This window comes from Fusarium poae, chromosome 2 (genome assembly GCF_019609905.1).
Source record: "Fusarium poae strain DAOMC 252244 chromosome 2, whole genome shotgun sequence".
In the NCBI taxonomy this organism is placed as follows: Eukaryota; Fungi; Ascomycota; class Sordariomycetes; order Hypocreales; family Nectriaceae; genus Fusarium; species Fusarium poae.
In genome coordinates, this window is record NC_058400.1 from 1212060 (window position 1) to 1232779 (window position 20720).

General features: G+C 41.2%; 5 protein-coding genes across 5 annotated transcripts; 2 read left to right on the forward strand and 3 right to left on the reverse strand.

Moving 5' to 3' along the window:
* Positions 1-128: 128 nt before the first annotated feature.
* Positions 129-2438, forward strand: FPOAC1_004329 (uncharacterized protein; the record flags this gene model as incomplete). The annotated part of the gene is made up of 3 exons (XM_044848881.1): positions 129-134; positions 183-766; positions 818-2438. The coding sequence occupies 3 exons, from the start codon at positions 129-131 to the stop codon at positions 2436-2438; spliced, it is 2211 nt and encodes a 736-aa protein (XP_044707591.1).
* A 352-nt stretch (positions 2439-2790) lies between these two features.
* FPOAC1_004330 (uncharacterized protein) lies at positions 2791-6155 on the reverse strand (the record flags this gene model as incomplete). The annotated part of the gene is made up of 6 exons (XM_044848882.1): positions 2791-3239; positions 3300-3634; positions 3685-3938; positions 4005-4588; positions 4644-5743; positions 5797-6155. 6 exons carry the CDS (start codon positions 6153-6155, stop codon positions 2791-2793), a joined length of 3081 nt encoding a protein of 1026 aa, XP_044707592.1.
* A 2103-nt stretch (positions 6156-8258) lies between these two features.
* ACU8 (Acetyl-CoA hydrolase) lies at positions 8259-10177 on the reverse strand (the record flags this gene model as incomplete). The annotated part of the gene is made up of 4 exons (XM_044848883.1): positions 8259-9308; positions 9361-9498; positions 9633-9873; positions 10026-10177. The coding sequence occupies 4 exons, from the start codon at positions 10175-10177 to the stop codon at positions 8259-8261; spliced, it is 1581 nt and encodes a 526-aa protein (XP_044707593.1).
* Positions 10178-11696: 1519 nt separating this feature from the next.
* Positions 11697-11924, reverse strand: FPOAC1_004332 (uncharacterized protein; the record flags this gene model as incomplete). The annotated part of the gene is made up of 1 exon (XM_044848884.1): positions 11697-11924. One exon carries the CDS (start codon positions 11922-11924, stop codon positions 11697-11699), a length of 228 nt encoding a protein of 75 aa, XP_044707594.1.
* Positions 11925-13477: 1553 nt separating this feature from the next.
* Positions 13478-14119, forward strand: FPOAC1_004333 (uncharacterized protein; the record flags this gene model as incomplete). Its single annotated transcript, XM_044848885.1, has 2 exons — positions 13478-13590; positions 13879-14119. 2 exons carry the CDS (start codon positions 13478-13480, stop codon positions 14117-14119), a joined length of 354 nt encoding a protein of 117 aa, XP_044707595.1.
* Positions 14120-20720: the final 6601 nt, after the last annotated feature.

The window sequence follows — 20720 nt, forward strand, 5'->3', positions numbered from 1 at the left end:
TCGTAGGACTTGTGGCATTTAGACAAATTTAAAGCTGGTCTTTTTCGCTCTTTTTTTATGTGAGAATCATCTTACTAGTATCTTTTCTTCCTCGTTGACATCCGTTTGACACGGATTAATAGCCCATCATGGTGGTAAGCTACATCACCACTCCCCCTCATATCCCAACTAACACACCACAGACAGTACCTCTTTTTCGCAGTCTCGTCAGTAGTTCAAAAGCTACCAATGAAGAACCTATCAAGTCCGAAAATGAACAAAGACCCAATACTGGCATCTCTGACAAAGACGCAACTATTCGCCTCGAGCCCGTCCCATCCCGAAATGGCCTTCTCATCAAGATAGAAACACCCAAGGAACCCTCCATTAACATCCCACATGTCCCTTGCGACATCGTTCTGGTCATTGATGTCTCTGGTAGTATGGGTCAGCCAGCGCCCGTGCCAGGAGAAGATCAAGAAAGTACTGGGTTGTCTGTTCTTGATCTTACCAAGCATGCTGCGCGCACCATTATCGAGACCATGAATGAGAATGATCGTCTTAGTATTGTTACTTTTGCATCAAAGGCCAAGGTTTTACAACCTCTTTTGCCTATGAATAAGGATAACAAGGCTCGAGCGCTCAAAAATGTTAAGAGCATGGGGCCTCGGGATGCTACTAATCTTTGGCAGGGTATGCTTGAGGCTGTTAAGCAATTCAAGACTGATGAAGCATCTCACAATGTTCCCGCTATTATGATCCTCACAGATGGTATGCCCAACCACATGTAAGTCTCTGACATTCCCCCATCCCTCAATCCCATGCTCACATCGACCAGGAACCCAGCAGCAGGCTTCATCCCCAAAATTCGCAACATGGGCCCCCTTCCAGCATCAATCCACACTTTCGGTTTCGGATACAGTCTCCGATCAGGCCTTCTCAAATCCATCGCCGAAATTGGCGGCGGTAACTACGCCTTCATCCCCGACGCAGGCATGATTGGAACAGTCTTTGTCCACGCCGTCGCAAATCTCCAAAGCACGTTTGCGACACGCGCTGTCCTCAAACTAGCCTACTCCAAACCCTTGGAACTAGAAGAAACCACTGGCCCATCTGCAGAACAGAAACCTGTCGAGTTTGCCGATGATGAGTCCGAGGACAGCGTTGCAGAGTTGACATTGAACCTTGGAAATCTGCAGTTCGGCCAGTCGCGCGACATATTTCTTCGCGTCAATGGTGTCAAACAGCTCGAGGTTCTAAGTCAACAGGATCCCACTCGCTCTGTTGTGGAAGCTTACTTGACATATGTTAAACCGGGCAACTGTCTCAAGAGTCGCAAGGTCCTTGAGGCAATCATGTCAAAGGATGCGGATTTTATTCCCATGGCTACTGCGCAGCGCAGTGTCTTGGAGTACAGCGACGTCCCCTCTTCAGAAGTCGCATATCATGAATCCAGATCAATGATCTGCGACTTTATCTCAAACATGTTTCCCATCTTCTACCTTAATGATGAACGTTCACCCACAGAAGAATTGTATAACAGGCTCGATGAACTCAAGACTTTGATCGAGAACCTCCCTGCAAAAGACTTCGACGACGACAAGAACAAGTCTCTCATGCAGGACATCTCAATGGAAGAACCCAAAGGGCAAGTCTACATGGCCATCGAAAACAAAGACTACTTCTATAGATGGGGATGTCACTTCCTCCCCTCTTTACTCAACGCGCACACCCGCCAAGTCTGCAACTCGTTCAAAGATCCCGGCCCTCTTCAGTACAGTACAGAAAGCCCCCTGTTTATTTCCTGCCGCGACTCTTTGGATCAAATCTTTGATACACTACCTCCGCCTAAACCTTCATTGGTCCGACGATTAAATGGCGCAATCTTTCCTACTAGCAGCGTCCCTGTGAGTATGAGCATGTACCGTAACAGCTCAGGCGTCTGTTTCGCAGCATCCACAGAAGTGAGCCTCGCATCCGGTCGCATCGTTCAGATGCGCAAACTTCGTCGGGGAATGAAGGTGCGCACACCTCGTGGTTCACGTCGCGTGGCTATGGTCCTCAAAACACCTGTCGAACAAGAAGTTCTCTGCCGCGTGGGTGAAGTCCTCGTGACACCATGGCATCCTATTTCTTCAGACAGCAAGCGCTGGGATTTCCCAGCTAATGACGCTACTGCCGTTGTCATGTACACTGGATGTATTTACTCTATCCTTTTAGAACGCGATGCGAGTGTTGCTGCGCATGCTATTCGTGTTGGAGATATGTGGGGTGTTACTCTTGGTCATGGATTGACTTGTGGGAATGATGTACGTGCGCATGAGTTCTTTGGAGATTATAATGTTGTTGGGAAAAGTCTTTTGGGTCTTGAGAGAAGGGGTAATGGGGTTGTGGTTGGGAATGGTGTTGAGAGGGATGAGAGTGGGTTGGTCATGAGGTTTCGCCAACCACGTAAGTGATGGCATAACTCTGTAGTGTTTATCGCATCAATATAATCAATCAGGTACCACCTGATAATGTTCTACTGCAACTTGAATCAGTATCTATCAAATTCCTCACTAATGATATCACGAATCTCAGTCATGAATCCAATGAAAGTTGTCAATTACAATTAGTACGTGTTTGTGTGATCTGTGCTAACTGGTCTGATCGGAGGTATCACGATCCTCGAACCCCATCATCTCTGGGCGCATATTCCACCAAGCAAGTTTTGAAGCAAATGTTCCCCCAATACCATCGTTTGTCGATGTCACACTCCACAAGTACAAGGCTTGTGCATACCGACGTTCCCAACATCGCGTCTTCCTTGCCTCAAGGTTCTTCATCACTACTGCTGGAACTTACGTCCGCGGCCTCGTCTTCAGACTCAGAGATATCCTGAAAGGGAGGCTCCGGAATAGTGCATGGAATTCCGAGATCCCGGTCGAGTATGTGCTCCGCGTAGTTCCCCTCTTCGGCCCAGGCATCCTCCCAATTTCCGATGTGAGTACGGACATTGTTCTGAAATTCGACCTTGTTCGCGTTCATCACAGGATCTAGACAGTAGTTTTCGACAAGGTTGTTGACCAGGAAGGACAGTTGTTGCTGGACATTGCGGGATCCTTCGGCAGCAGTGTTTCTCAGCTGAGCTGGCACCTCGGCTATTCTTTCGGCGACTCCGTCCACGAGGCGATCTATCATTCTGTCGCATATGAGGATGTCATCCTGTTTCATCTTTGACTCTACGATCGCCTTTCGTCTGGCATGAGAACCAGCACCGGCTAGAAATACTGTTAGGTTCCGATCATGATATGATCACAAGGTTGTATACGATCACTTACTGTCCTGTAGTGCGGCTTCAAATGTGGGTTTCATTTCCTCCTCCAAAGTTTTGGCAACGTTGATTGCAACAATGGCCGCTCTCTCAGCAAGTGTTCCCAGGATCTGGCCGATTTGTGTTTCAGTAGTACGTTGGGAATTCTCAAGGATCGGTCGCATATTCGCAAAGCAAGCTTCTAGGACGGGTATCTTCTCGCTGATGACGCGCTGGATTGCGTTCAGGTACTCGGTAAAGATTCCCGAATAGTCCGACATCATTGGTGTTCTGATGAGTGGTAGCTGATTGTTCATCTTTCGGTCCCAGTCTCGGCTGAGCGTCTTCAGGATGGGTGCGGCTCTGGTTATGATGTTAGGAAAAGTTCAGTAAATAATCAGAATGATACTGACAGGTTCTCAATCCAAGTGTAGGTGACTCCAACCCCGACGCTTTTGTACTCAGCGCCGTTGCGTCTGAGGTTGGCAGCGTAGGTGCTGTGGACCATTCTTTCAACATCATTTTCGCGGTCGGGGTACTTGTATCCCCATTTCTGAACAATGCGCTGGGCTTTACCCAAGAACCTTCTTTTGGCAATGTCCTTGTGCTCGAGTGGATCAAGTTTGTAGATCTGGATACAAGCCTCGGCCAGTTTGGCTCCCATTTTCTGCGAATCGATGGTTAACGAAAAGTTCCCAAGAGGTTTTGATAAGTAGGTAGTAAAGACGCTTACGTGGGTATAGAAAGAATGGGTCTCGGCCAAGACAGCCTCGACCTCCGATCGTGTGAAGTTGAAGTCGCCATCCTGCCCATTTGTTGCAGAGTAGATACGCATCATGGTCATGAGATTTTGATAACCATCCAGGGTCTCATCGAGATGTTTCTCGCGCTTCGCCAAGGTGGCCCCATGAATCCATTTCTCGGCAGCAGGAATACCTGTATAGGTCTGGTTGGGGAATCCAGGCATTGAAGTGTCGTTGCTCTCCAGTTGCCAAAAGGCCCTGGTTGACACTGGGAGGATCGGGAGCTCATAGTCGCGTAATTCCAGATCTTCGGGATGTTCAGAAGCTTGTTCATGATCGAGCCTGCTCTGTCGCGCATTAAAATCAGTGCGAATGCGCTTGATTACGCGAGCATTGCGGGTTTGGATAGCTCGATGATGAATCCAATCACGAGTGTAGTTCATCTCAATGGAGTTTCGCGTTTGGCGCACTTCACACTGATCAAGTTGTTTGTCAGCATCAGTGAATGCCTCGGATTTTTCATTTCGCTGTGTTCGAAGGGTCGACAAATGCTCATCACTCGCATTGGGATCGGCTAAGGCATATTGTTAGTCAGGTAGTATAAATTGTAACGATGTTGGCCGACTCACTTTGCAGTTTCACCTGATGCTTCTTCTTCGCTTTGTCGTAAGCTTTTGTGGCCTTCTTCCACTCACTTTCCGCCTGCTTCTTCGCTGCCTTAAGGTCCCTGCGCGTACTCTTGAGCACGGCTTTTTCAGCCTTCAGGCCGACAAACTCATTCTCTTTCTGGATGACTTCATTTCTGTGGGCCAACTCGGGGCAGCCAGCGATGTAGGAGTCAACCTTCATGTCGTCCATCTTTGAGGCAATGACGCAAAACCCACGTCCATCCATCTTTCCACGGAGTCTCATTTGTGCTTCGTCGAACCCATTCTGCATAAGCGCTTGGCCTTGTTTCTCATCTGCTGCCCGGATGATGGGGCTAACCACCATTCGTACATCTAGCGTGTGAGACACTTTCTGTGCTACTTCAGACCGACTCTTAACGGCATCGCCACAGCCAGGAAGATCAACGAGAGTGATTCCAGACTTGAGAATATCAGCCTTGGCGTAGATGTGAACACCATTGACTAGTGGCCAGGCAGAGAACTGATTCCCACCACCATAAGTGCTGGAGCTGGAATCGAGGAATGGCTTGATAGACTTAGACAGCATCTCTGCTGTGCTCGCGTTGAAATCCTTTTCACCTTGACGTAGAAACCTTATGGCAGTGGGATTTCTGTCCAAGACTGTCTCGGTTGCCTTCTTGTAGGTCATATGTCGGGGACAGCTCTTTGCAAGTTGGAGGAGTTGCTCCTCGTTCATACCCCAGACAGCGTTGACCCGAGGGAGTTGGTGCTCGATCGTGCTTCGAGAGATAGATATGGCATCTGCTTTCTCGGCATCGTTAGTGTCGTCAAAATGACCAGCTTTGAGGCTCAACCAGCGGTTCAGTTCTTTCAAGAGCGATTTTACTTCTTTCTCAATCTCGCCAATTGTTCGAAAGAAAACTTGAGCTCTAAATAGACGTTCAGGGTCTTCCACCCAATTCCAGGAGGCCTTTCCGATCACTGCGGTTGCTGCAGACTCCTGGCCAGACGGGAAAAGCTCTGGGATCTTGAGGAGTGATCCCAAGAAAGACGATTTGCCTGCTCCAGTCGGTCCTTCGACTCCGACCAGAATTTGTCGGCTTTTGTGTTTGTTACGCACTTGATCTTCTTCATAATTAGCCAGCATACTAACAAAAGAGAAAGTGTCAAGTGGTACTTGCCATGCTCTGCACACCAGTGCTTCACGATCCCCAGTCCCATCATAATCGATTCTGGAGTGTCGTGGCGGATGTTTAAGACAGGTTCAAGCACTGTTCGGATTTGCTCGCAATATTCTTCGGCTTGTATGACGGCTTTCTCCTTGATTTTAAGACGCTCTACGTCTCCAAGCTCTTCGCATTCCCTCCAAGGGAACTTGACTGGGGTGGCCGCAGTACTTGTGGTCTCATCGGCGTGGCGCTTTGGGCTCGGGACCTCGGGGGTCTCCCAAGGGTCTGGAGATCGCTCGCGCTTCACAAACGTGGGCGCAAACTCATGGAAGTTGTTCTCCATGGCGATGTATGAGGCACATGTGCCTAGTGAGATCTTGCGATGTTTGTTAGCTATCGACCGCAAAGACAAAGTGGAATAACGATGAGAGAGTAAACAGTTTCAGGTTGTCTCCTCAGATTGAGATAACAGAAACGTCTCTGAGCGTATTTATACGTGAGACGGGTTTGCTCGAAGTATGATCAAGGCAAACGGGAGCGAAAAATCGATCTGGAGTTCGAGACAACGCGAAGCTCTTGCGCTGATAATAAGGGAACAGGAAATGTCGAGGAAGGCCGGCCAAATAGCTAACCGTGAAAAAGATGAGAAATAAACAATCTTACCTGGACTGAGGTTATTCGATGATTTTCTGTAAGTCGCGTGAAAACTTGGTAGGATGAAAAGAAAAGTATTCGTGGGCTGGTGCTCCCGAGCTAGGAGATCACAAGCTGTTAAGGTGAATGCCAAAGGTGAGAGGGAGGTGCTTCAACAATGAAGAGAGGGGGTGGAGAGCGGGGGCAGTGAATTTCAATAATTTTGAAGGCGCTTCTGTTTCTATGGGGAGTTTGAGGTTGCTATGCGAGAAATTTTCTGAAAGAGGCCTCACTGACAAACAAAAAGGAGATGACGGTTGATCCATCCTATCAGTCGTAGCCAGTTGCGCTGCACTGCCAGATTTTTGGTCCCTACAACTCGGCGTCTAGCACTCTGAACATATAATTCTTGCCCCAACGGTATGACCTTCAGTGTTATATTTTCCATTTTCCACAAGGTATCTGAAGTCGATCAAGTCAGCTCGTGATGGTGTTGAGGCTCTCCCATAAGCGTTGGTCATCAGCCACTTCCTGGTTGAGTTTTTTTTTTAATACCATCAAGTAGTAATTTATCATACCAGTGCTTGTAGTAATGTTGATCAGCATGTCGAAAACCCAGCACATCGGATTGTATTGTAAATAATAACAAAGAAACATAAACAAACGATCATGAAATAGCTTTTGCAATCAACCCTTAAAGTAGCATTACAGATATAACTATCAATATCGAGGCCAAATGTCCCTATTTTCTATCTCGTTTCTACGTTTCATGGTAACAATTTTACAAATAATCATATTCACTCTATGATTCCTTATCCAAGGCCATGCATCTTACACAATAGCCTCGATACGCATAACCTAGTCGGAGTCCCATAACATCTAGTGTCTCAGAACAAGCCGTTGTGCACCCGTGTTCTTATTGTCAAAATTTCCCCTACCTTCACGTTCCTGTTGTACATCCTATATAGGATGGTTATAATTGAACACTTGAGCGGAACAAGTTAATAGCAGTGGGTTGATTTCGAAATCACACATATACTGAACGATGGAGCATTATCGCTCATTTACTAACATATATCAAGCGGTTGCTGATTATTGCTAAAATCGTCGCCGCTCTTCTCCTCAGGAGCCTCAACTACGGCTGGTTCAGTTTTGCGATACATTTGGTCTCTGGTTTAATTACTATACCCCGATATAATTTCAGGTTCTTTAAGGTATTGGGTTCAATAAATACAATATTAGTAACAATTCTATCTTCCGACGGTACTGAGTGATCAGGATGGCGGAAACCTATGTGGGTTGCCATCATTCGGGCGTTGTCCAGAACAGCCTCGCCTCTCGCTTGTCACACTCCGCCTACTAAGTCATTAACAGTGCGGTTCTCGGCTTTCTTTCAAATGGTACACCAAGTGTCAAGAAGGAGATGATACCCCTGTCCCAATGGATTATTAACCTCTTCGTCCTCGCTCGACATCCGAATGTCACCATTCATCTAACCTACACCTACAAACTCAATTCAGCATCCCAATTCATCGGCTCCAAAACTGACTCCGAACATCTGCCGCTGACGTACCAAAACGTCCAACGGAAACAATCCGTTAATAACCCTACAGTCAACCAATCACCACGCTCCAAACTGTCACAGAAGCAAACACCAATTATCGGATTCAATGCTTTAATTTGCTGGGGAATTATCATCCAAAACATCTATGTAGCCACAATCCAATATCCTTCCCAAACAAAAAAAAGGCTACGCAAAAATTTGTCATTTCTAGTTTCCCAATCCAACATTATATACAACACCAGACTAAATTTACCAAGGCTTGACCTTGAGCATGCTGCCCTCCTCAGCAAGAGCCTTGTGGAGATCGAAAGCATTGAACAAAAGGTGAGGCTCGTGACCCATGCCCTTCTTGAGACCCTCGCTCTCGGCCTTTTCGTAGTAGTGTGTCAGGATGGGCTGGTACTTGGGGTGAGCGCACTTGTTGATGATGACGCGGGCACGCTCGCGGGGAGAAAGACCGCGAACATCAGCGAGACCCTGCTCAGTGACGATAACGTCGAGGTCGTGCTCAGTCTGGTCGATATGAGTGCACATGGGGACAATGCAAGAGACACCGTGGGGGTCGGTCTTGGAAGGTCGGCTAGAGGGAGTGTGCATGATGGAGTACTTGGCGTTGCGGAGGAAATCGGCTGAACCACCGAGACCGTTGAGCATGCGGGTTCCGCTGACACAGGTGGAGTTGGCGTGGGCGTAGATGTCAACCTCAACAGGTGTGTTCATGCCAATAACACCGAGACGCTTGATGATCTCGGGAGCGTTGGAGACAGCCTGGCTTCGGAGGAGGATCTTGTCGGCGTAAGCGTCCCAGTTGTCGTAGAAGCGCTTAAAACCGTCGGGAGAGAAGCGAGTAGATGTAGCGGTAGCGTAGTCGAGCTTGCCAGAGTCGAACAGGTCGAGGAAAGTGTCCTGAATAACCTCGGTCCAGACCTTGAGGTTCTTGAACTTGGACTCGTTGAGACCACCGACAATGGCGTTGGCGACGTTGCCGATACCGGACTGAAGAGGCAAAAGGTTGGCGGGCATACGACCCTGAGCGACCTCGTGCTCGAAGAACTCAATCAAGTGACCGGCAATCTGGCGAGAGGTGTCGTCCATGGCAGCGTTGGGGCCGGTAGCATCCCAGTAGTCGGACTCGACGATAGCGACAACCTTGGAGGGGTCAATCTTGACCGAAGTGGAACCAATACGGTCCTCAACGGCTGTGATGTTGTAAGGTGTACGGTGGGGAGGGACGTCGGTAAAGGTAATATCGTGGAGACCCTTGAAGGAGGGGATAGCAGTGTTGACCTCGATGATGATCTGTTAAAGCCATTGTCAGTTCAATTCTCATTTGTTGTCTACAGTGACGTACCTTGTCGGCCATTTGGATCAGCTCGGGAGTGGCACCAACAGAGGCACCAGGGACGAAGCTGCCATCCTCGAGAATGTCGGTAGCTTCGACAACAGTGACATCAAGGTTGCTGTTGGGACGGTCCTTGGTGTAGAAGCCCTGAAAATAAAGTCAGCTCCTTAATCGGCGCCACAAAGTGGAAAGAAAGCTCGGTGGGAGATTAAAGCGAGGCCGAAGCGCCAAAAGGGTGGGGCTTTAACGGGCAAAAGGGTAAATTCTTTCTTTGGACGTACGTAAACAAGATCCGAGGGGAACATGGACAAATGCTTGTCGAAGAAGTTGATTCGTCCAGTGTTGATTCCCTTGGCAATGTCCTTGCCGACCTGGTGAGGGCTTCGTCTGTTGATCATATCGAGAGCAGCCCATCGGTTCTCCGTCTCGGAACCTGCCGAGGCGCCGACAAAGAGGGAGTACTTCATCTTGCTCTGGAGGTTGTTTTGCTCGACATAGTCGGCCATGGCAGCGGGGACCTTCCTGTAAACTGTGTCAGCGCAATTGTTCTTGGGGTTTGTTTTGCGCCAAGCTCGGGTAATGGGAGCATTAGGTCATAATAGCCGGCGGGGAGGCACAGCTTTCCCAGTTTCACGCTTTCTAGAAGAGCAATTCAGGATGCCGAGACAACTTACTTTGGGTATCCCACAGCTGTAAAACCAGACCAGCCGATATAAGAACCATTGGGGAAGTGGTGCATGAGATCCTCAGGTCGCGCAAGCTTCTTGAGGAGAGCGGGATTGCGCACGCGCGCCTTGAGGGCGGCAGAAGCAACAGGAGAAGCCATGATGAAGTGACAGAAGGAAAGAAAGAAAGAAGAGGGGAGATTGTCTAACAAGAGATCGAAAAGGAGGAGGTCAAGAGGATAAATAGACTAAAGAGTCCAAAGTGAGATGAGAAAGGAAAAGAGGAATGGAACAAAAAGAAGAGCTCCAGTTAGTTGATCTAGTTCTAGCCTGATGGTGACGAAGTGGATCGGCGGGATACAAAGCGGGGATGTTACAATTTCAGTGGTTCAAGGGTTCGGTTACAGTGGATGCTTTTACTGAGTGTTTCATTCTCCAAATTTGAGTCTCAAGAGATGGACAAGTTATTAACTATCCCCGCATGAACTAACTATAACACAGTGGCAGAATAAGTACTAGACAGCTCGGATCTATTGTTCCGCAAGTGTTATACGGAGTATATGATCAATAACTGATTTGGACGAGACAATCATGTCACTGAGATGCTCACACAGTACACTTCTCCAAGATCTACCGACGATGCCGAGAAAAGACTGCATCGGGAATGACACTATTAGGCAATGAATCCGGTAAAAGGTACGTCAATCGAGATGGCCTGATTGTTGTACATCGTCATATTTCTTGGCTGCAATCTTGTCTCTTTGGACAGTCAATAGACATGGAGGATACTCTAGATTCATAATATCAAGGGACCCTTCTCTATATACTATACTATACATGATCTATATGATGCCCCAGGTACTCATTAATAGCCGTCATCTTTATCCCCGAACCTCCGTCATCCTTCACCTCCGGATGCCGTAGTGGATCCTCCATCTTCTCCAAAAAATGTGGTCCATCTTCCGTCCGGCCGAACTGAGCACAGACCAATATCGGCAAACATTCGGTAAGCCGAGAGAGTCAGGTACCAGAAAACCAATCACTGTATAAGCTTGGAGTTTGACTGTATGATACCCCATACTCAACCTTACCTGATGGGTTGTAGTATCGCCAACAAGTCTGGGGTTCAGAATACTCACATCTTTGGTCAATTTGCTGAGCTACGTGAGGTACATATCCATGTTAGTGGTTCAGACATGGCCATTGAAAGTCTAACAGACCAATTGAATGGATTGGTCTTTGCCTTTTCTCTTCAAGTGGTGGGCTCAATCCCATAGGATTACTCACAGTGCAGCAGGTAGACATACAATTATACTGAAGAGTCGAGAAGAGAACGATAATTATAATCTCAATATCTGTATCCGCTATCCCCAACTCTTTGCCATCTACCTGTCGTTACCCATCTTCCACTCAATCCAGACACCACACAGCGCCTTGTCAAAGCCTTCTAATCAACCTCTTCTCATTTGCCATGATCCTTCCCATCCTCGCTCTCTCAGCAGCAGTTGGTTCGACGGCAGACCAACCCACGATTGACTCAATGACAATACGCGGTACTCCCCAAGCCATCAACCTCGCTACCGCTTCAAGTTCCACTGCCTTCCATGCCCTGTCCAATACGTTGCCATCTCGATCGCGGTAGTGCATGATCATAAACGTGACATTCGACCAACGCTCCACCTAAGAGCTACCAAGCACACGCCGCACGTTCGTTTCCCAACGAGAGTTGACTTCAAAGTTGATATGGATTCTGGCTCTGTCGGCTGGGTCATTCGAGTTATACAGGTCGTAGATTCGCGTGTCGATTTGTTGATCGATATTCTCGACAGCGACGTAGTAGCCAGTATTGAAGGGAAAAGGCAAGTCGTCTGAGGCTCTGGGGATGTCGGAGGGTGGTTTGTCGGCCATTTTTGCTTTGAGTCGTTTGTGATGATATGAGTGATGGTAATTGTTGGTTCTTGTATGCTTTGCGTGATGTTTGAGGTAGATTGAGTTGTTTCCTCTGCGTTACTGAAATATTTATACCTACCAGGCAGGTGCAGAAGCCGACTATCAAGTCCAAATGTGAACCAAAAGGCAGGTTCATTGCATACCTCTTGAGTTTGTCAACCTTCCCTCAGAACCAGTCATTTACCAGCCAAATACATTGAAAGGCCAAGCTAAACTTTGCAGATCAAGGTTGTCGCATACTGTCGTTGTATTAATAGACTCATACAAATAATCAGTAATGCCTTTCCGCCGTCTTTAAAAGCTTTGTCAATGCCAATGGCAAGTCGCATGAGATTCGTCGCTAAAGACATGCGCCTGAAGCCCACAATTGAACGACCAACAATGTTCACAAAACAGCTTGACGAAGATGTCCGAAAGGTGAATCAGGCATGGAAGCGACGCGAACCTGCGACAAATAGGGTTCAGAGTATCACGATCTCGTGCAATGCGCTTTTTCTGTACATCACCGACGCAGTTCTGTCGTTTCTGTGTTAATATGTGATGACACCTCATGAGGTTGAGCCTCAACGTCCCCTCTCCAATTATCATCATGTTATTTCACCTGATCTGTAAACTTTCGGCCAGGTTTTTGGTTTCCCAATATACCTAAATGTGAATCATACGGCAGCTACTTGGAACTCTATAATTTGGGCTAGGGCTTATAAAAGACGCGTCAGTCCAGCCATACAGACAGCAGCAACTTGTTCCTCTTCTCACCTCAAACAACTGCAAGTCCACAACACCATTCGTCAAATACATTCACATAATGCCATCATCTTATTATGACGCCTTCTCTGCTTGGCAGCTCCAGGGCATCCAGACGGGTAGCAACAGCACTGCTTCTTTTACGCCCACCATGAATGACATGTGTATCGAGATCAACTTGCTCAAAAAGACAAGAGCATGAGGATCTCGTCGAACTGCCTACTGTCGATTTGGAGTCATAGACAGAGCTCCTCGCGGAGTGCAGACGCACACAAATCCCATTTCTGCTATAGACTTTTAAACCATATGCCTACCTGAAGAACAGAATGAACCTCGTTATCGAGTTTGCACGTAGTGCCTGTATGATATGTTCAGTTGTGTCATTTCTGCAACCTTCTTGGGCCAATCTGTGTGCAGGAGAGCCGCTGGGAGGTTTGCCCCCGGACGACGATGTTTTAAGCATCAGAGTCGCGCCATAAGGCCAACGACAGCGACTAGTAGTCGCTGCATTACTCGAACGAGAGGAAAGGCCGCCGACCCGGTCCCATTTTGCTGATGATGAAATTCCGAGCCGTGAGAGCTGACTCCGTTCTCAGCACGAATTTGAGGACGATGAGAGCGACGACGAAGCAGGCTCCGATGTTGACATGGAGGAGGCCCCCCGAATCAATTGATAACTCAGAGATTGGCCCTTCCAATAAGCCTGAACCCTAGTTTGGCTGTCATGGAATATCGTTCTAACACTGGCCTTTTTGTTGCGAACCACCATGTCCTCTGACGCCTCTGCATTCTACCCCGAGCCCGAAGATCCAAACAAGGCCTTTATCGCCACCACCACTGGTACCGGCCTCAACTATGAGCCTCCTCCCGAATCAAAATAGTGTATTCGAGTCTGACTGGCTCCTCGAGGGGAATGAGATCAGACATGGGCTTGAGTTGAGCGGCCACAATCGATGCTCTCTACATTTCAATCTAGATCTATCTATACCATAACTTCCACGTGTTGATTTGGGATTACCAGGAATATTTTACAGACGTCCGACATCATTTGTCCTACTTACCCATAAAATGAGTACATTCCAAAAACATGGCACATCCTGGAACAGCGTCCGTCGTTCTGTACAATGCCTCATCCTCAGCCTCTGCTATGTCGTGATGATGGTTTCAGCGGTTATGGCAAGTTCGGAGGATGTAAGTCAGGAGCCACCGATTCCCAGGCCTCAGGGGGGTTCTTCCTACTCGAGCCCCAGACTCGTAACATTATAACACGGCTGCACAATGCAGACTTCGAATACAATATAAACATCCGCAATGCAGAGGTCGCTCTCGGAGAGCAATTGACCGATGCTAGTCGAGCCAACATCAACAACTGCGAATGGATCGAAGCGGCCTCCTGCTGCTGCTGGTAGAATGTAAGTCAAGCTGATACCATACGTAGGCACACAGAGCCGTGTCACGAAAGGCATACGGGGCTGACGACTCCTGGTGCAGGAGGAGGGGCCGCGTCGTGATGTGAAACTTCAACCGGCGCCAGGCCACAAGATATTTTACTACATTACTCTCTGATTCAATCAGTTAGGTATCGGAAAGGGGGCCCTTGGCGAGCAGCTTGCAAAAATAAGGGAATCTGTCAACGCTCCTACAGCGCAGTCGCTAGTCGCTCGTCAAGGAGGGCGGCGGCGGCGGCGGTGGCGCGTTAGTCAAACCAGACGGAACAGCAGGCTGAGCATAGGATAGTATGGAAGGCCACAGGGAGCAGTGTCCTAAAAGTGCAGATATAATATTTTTTCTTACTCTATTGATATTAATATATTATTAGTTATTTATCTATATAATAATATAAATAGATAGTATTATATTAAAATATATTTTTTTACTAAAGTCTATAATTAAGTTATAAGCCTTTAGTAATAATATAAATTTATATAAATCTATATAGCCTTATATAATACTATTTTACTTTTATAATATATTAAATTATATTAATCTTTTTCTTTAATAATAGCCTTTTATTTAAAAAATAATAATTATTATATAAATATTTAATTATAATAACGTGCTTGATAAGCGAGTGAGTCAGATAAGCGAGTGGGTCAAAAATCTTAACCCTCTTTATTATCTAGATGATAAAATTGCTTCAATTCATTCAATTGACTATAACTACTCACTATACTCATCTCCAGAGGCCTGAATATCCTCTTGACATGTTCTTGCGTTATGCCCGGTCTTGCCGCATACACCACAACGCCGAACACCCGGTCCAACCGACCTTCCTCGACCACCACTTCTTGATGATTCTGCCACTACCTGCGTATTCACATCTATCTGATCAATTGATTGTAATGCTTCCTGTACAGTCATCGCTCCTCCTTTCTGTAGTCTTGTTCTTTTTGCCCTCCGGCGCCGGCTTAGTATTGCATTTGCCTCTTCAAGATTTCGGACCTGATCTCTTAATAGGACAACCTCATGCATAACTGCCAATGTTGCTTTTGTATTTGACTTAATAGCCTCAATTATTGACTCTGGGGAACTGCTCTTATGCATAATAACTCGTCTGGTAAGGTATTCAGATTGAGATTGAGCCTCTGTTGCTGTCTTTGGGGTCTTTGAAACCCATGGACTTGGTGGTTGACTTGCCTCCCCAGGAGGCGTTGGAGTCCGTAACTGTATATCAAGCTTCGAGACGACGGTTTCTGGGTCAAGAGGATAAATTCCAGCTCCCCTAAAAGCCCCCTGGATATTGCTCTCTGTAAAGGTAGCTTGAAAAGCGGCATAAAAGGCTGGGAAGAACTCGGTCTTAGAAATGTGGGTTATAGAGCATCTGATCAGATGCTCTATTTCTCGACCATAAGCATTCTTCAGTACTGAAAAACACCCGACATCGAGAGGCTGGAGTAGGTGGGATGCATGAGGAGGCATACAAAGTGTAATGATCTTGTGATCCTGACAGTATCTCTCAAAGTCGACAGAGTGGTGACTTTCATGACCATCGAGGATCAAGAGACGATAGAGACTAACTGATCGCTTCGCTGTTGATCGATCAAAGTGTTTTAGCCACTCAAGACCCAGCTCGTTATTTGTCCATCCATTTTGGCTTGTTGCAATAACCCAATCGCCGGGGAGGTTGCTTTCTCGATACCAGTTTGCAAGATGATACTGGCCTGAACCAATGATAAACGGCGGGATCGATTGACCTTCGGCATTTATCGCTGGAATTGCAGTAATCCATTCACGGTTTCCTGGCTGCACTGATTTTGGCCTTCCTTGCCTTTCTGAGCCTGTGACTACCATCCCGGACTGTATAAGGCCCATCATAAAGCCGGTCTCATCAAAGTTCCAGGTATCACCTGGTTGGATACTGTATTTAGCGATTGTGTTCTGTACAAGCCGAAACCAGCCACGAATAATAGTCGGATCTTCGCATTTAGCTCTCTGATAGTCATATCTCCGAAAGATACGCGTCTTTAGCTCTGGTTGTCGCTTTATAAAGTTATGAGCCCAGCGCTTGCCGACAGGTGATGCATCGCGGTCTGCAAGTAGAGAATTGGCCATTTCTTCCACAAAACGGATTCGCGAGGGAAACCCTCGCGAATTCAGGTCAAGAATAAACTGAACTATAGTCTGTTCTTCCAGATCAGATAGTCGCCGCGAGTTTGGGCCGGAATCACGTCGTGATTGAATGCCATTTTGGCGGCGGCGTAAGGTCTCAAATGGAACCTTATATATACCTGAGGCGCGTCGGAGACTAAGATTTTGGTCATTTTGAAGGGCCTGAAGGGCAAGAAGAATTCTAGCTTCATTTGAAGACTGTGACATAGTTGCTGGTTAAGAAGTATCTGATCAGATTGAAATGTTGTAAGGTGAGGGATTTTTGACCCACTCGCTTGTCTGACTCACTCGCTTATCAAGCACGTTATTTATTAATTAATTTTTATTTATTATATTATTAATAGCTTTTTTTATTATTATTTTTTTTTATAATTAATTTAATATTTAATTTATTACTTATAATCTTAAATATATAAATATAAAGTAATATAATAATAATTCTTTTAATTAAAATAAAATTAATATTTATTAGCTATATATAAGCTTAAGCTATTATTATTAAAAGTTAATAATAAAGTATTATAATAATTAGCTATATAATTTTAATTATAATTAATTTTATTATTATATTTTAAATTTATAATAAATATTTAAAAGTAATAAATAAATTATATAAAATCTTAATTTATATAAAAAAGGCTTATTATATTATAAGATATATAGCTAAATTTAAGGCTATATTAGCTTTTATATTTTTATTATATAAAGTAATAATTAAATTTATTATAAAAATCTATAAAAAAGAGCTTTTTTTAATAGATTAAAAAGTTATATTATTATTTTCTAATTTAAGGCCTATAATTAGCCTATTTAAGTTTAATAATAATATATATAAAGCAGTATTATTAAGTTTATTCTTTAAAGTAATAAATATTATAATTCTTAAAAAGCTTAATAATCTTATTAGCTTTATATTTTTTAATTTTAATATATTATTTATATTAAACTTTTTAATTAATTTAATTAAGCCTATATATAAATATATAAAAAGGTAAATAAAGCCTATTATTAATTTAAAGCCTTATACTTTAAATAAATATAAGGTAATTTTTAAGATTAAAAATAAATTTATATTTTTTATTAAAAAAGAATATAATATTAAAGAGAAAATTAAAATAGAAAATAATAATATTATTAATACTATATTATTTACTTAAGAAAATAATAATAATAAAAATAATATTTTAATAATATTAATAATATAAGAGGTCCAATTATTTAGTTAAGTAGATCTATTAATATAGATAATATAGAGTCTCTATTATATTAAGACTAAAGCTTACTACTTACTCTAGAGTCTATAGAATTTATAGATAAACCCCCTTAATAAAGGCTAGCTATTTAACTAAAGATTCTTTAAAGCTCCTAGGTTTAAACCTTATTATAATTATACCTTTTCTTAAGGGCTATTAGCCTTAGTAATTATTACTAGCTATTAATAGCTAGTAGCCTATATTATTATTTTAAAAAATAAAAGTATTAATAATATTACTCTTTATAGAAATTTAATAAGTAAAATATAAATAAAGGAAATATATATAGATTACTTATTTAATGCCTTTAAGTAATTCTCTTTAAAGCTCCTTTAAAATTTCTTCCTTTTTTCTAATTATTATAATTACCTTATTAATTATTTTCTAGGATTTTATTTTATTTAACTTTCTCTTTATTTTTAAGTATTCCTATATATTTCTAATAGCCTTTTTACCTCTTTCCCTTACTTTTCTTTTATAATATCTTAAGCTTCTTAGGCTAGGTATAATATTATTATATATACCTAGTTAAATATAGCTTAGCTATAATATATTAATATACTTACTATAAATAATTTTTATTATATATACTATTTTTACTTAATTAAAGATACTTTAATTAATCTTATAAGTTTACTTATTGCCTAAAAACCTATTAATTTTAAGCTAATATTCTATTAATATCTTACTACTTTCTCTTTATATTATATTTACTATAGTTTAAGTAATTACTTATATAAACTATAAATTATTCTTAGTCTTTTACCTAGAGTTTTTAAAGCTAATTATAATAAAATAATATATATTCTTTTCTTATTAATAATAGCCTTAATATTTTAGCACTTATTTACTTTACTTACTTTTACTATTTACTTAAAAATAAGAATATAAATAATAATATAGCCTTACCCCCTTATAATATAATTCTCTATATATTATCCCTTAAAAGCTATAAGAAAATTTATAGAGTTATACTTAACCTTTAAAATACTTTTAATTTAATTCTCCTTACTTATATCTATAAGTATTCCCTTAGGGGTTTTATTATATTTAAAAAGGATAAGGCCTTAAATCTAGCTTAATACTATTAATATATCCTTAGTTACTATTAACTTCTTATCTCTTAATCTAGCCTTTACTTAAATACTATTATATATACTACTTTTCTCTATATATTCTAGTAAATTTTATTAATTATTCTTTACTTTTAAATTATTACTAATTAAAACTAATTAATTAAATAAAAAGCTAATTAATTCTTTTACTTAAAGCTAATTAACCTTATATACTCTATATAGCTAGTAGCTATTAATACCTTTATAGCTAGGTTTTTAATAGCCTTAAACTTAATTAATCTTAATAATAATAACTAGATTATTAAGTAAATACTAAAGATTTCTATTTTTATTCTATAATATTTAAAGGGTTTTTTATATTATTTCTAAAGAGCTTCCCTAGATATATAGCTAGTTAATATACTTATTTTTTCTTTATATTTTTATTTTTATAGGCCTTACTATAGCCTAGGTATTTATAGTGCCTTACTAGGGAATTAAAGTTATTTCTCTTTATCTTTATAACTTAATCCTTTATTATTATAATTTCCTAGGTTAGCCTCTTTATTTTATAACTCTTAATTCTAATTTCTTTTATTATTTCTAGTCTTTCTTTTTAAAGTCTTTAATTACCTTTATAATATTCTTTATATCTTTATAATAAACCTACTAATTATATTTATAAGGCTAACCTTTTTACTTTACTAGGAAGTAAATATTACCTTATAGCTTCTTTTTAGCTATTATAGTTTTTACTTTTTATTTCTCTTTATTTTTCTTAAGGTTAAATATTAATAAAAAATCTCTTTACTCTCTTTACTATTTTTTCTAAAGTTTTAATAAGCTAATATAAAATATATTATATAATTACTAATACTTTATTAATAAGGCTAGTTAATATATTTACTTACTGATTTTCTTAAGGATTTAAAAAAGGCCTAAGAATTAAAGAATAAGCTTTTTCTTTTTACCCTTTAGCTTAATATTCTTAATTAAAAGCACTATAAGGTCTTTAACCTTAAAGGTCTTTTTTTAATATTTTTTATTAAAGTATTTTACTTAAGATTTAATAATAATTCTCTAGTATATCTTAACCTTCTTTTATAGCAGTTTAATCTTCTTAATCTACTATATTACTTTAAAGACTCTTCTTTCCCTAGGTTTAACCTTTTATTAGAACTAGAATTTAAGTTTATAACCTAATAGTACTTTAAATAGTAATATACTTATAGTAATATTTATAATATTATTATAAGTAAACTATATAATATATAGTAAAGGCTTTTAATTTACTTAGTTTTTTTTTATAAAGTATTATAAATAGTACTTAAGAATCTAGTTTATTTACTCTATTTACTTATTAGTTTATAGATAAAAGGTAATTAATAGTCTCTTTTTAATTTATAAATAATAATAGATAGCTAATTAAAATATATTAATAAAGATTAATCTTTAGTTTAAAATAATACCTTCTAGGGCATTATATTATAGCTTTATTTTCTAATAAAAAAGTATAGCTAGCTTTAATATATTAATCTTAATATTAATAAGTAAAAATATAAAGTACTTTATAAACTAATTAATAATAACTAGAATAGTATTAATATACTTATTATTACTTTAAATTAATAGTAAATCTATTATAAAGTCTATTATTAATTTAATTATAAGTCTCTAGGGTATTAGTAAGGATTTTAAATAGCTATAAGGTTAATACCTTAGGGTTACTATACTTTAGTATATTATATATATTTAGATATATTCCTTTATATCCTTATTAATCCTAACCTAGTATATTTTATATTATAGTAATTATAGTATTTATTAAATATTAAAATAGCCTATTAAAGGATTATTATAATATATTCTTATAAGCTCTATATAAATAGCTTAATCTTATAATATAAAGAGGTAATCCTTAAAGTATAATAAGCTATTTATACTTATAGTCTATTCTAGATTCTTTTAAGGTATATTATTTACTTTAATAGCTCTAATTTATACTTAGGTATTTATATCTATATATTATAGTTTTCTAATTATCTCTAGGAATAACCCTATATTCTTCTCTATATATATAGATTTACTACTTA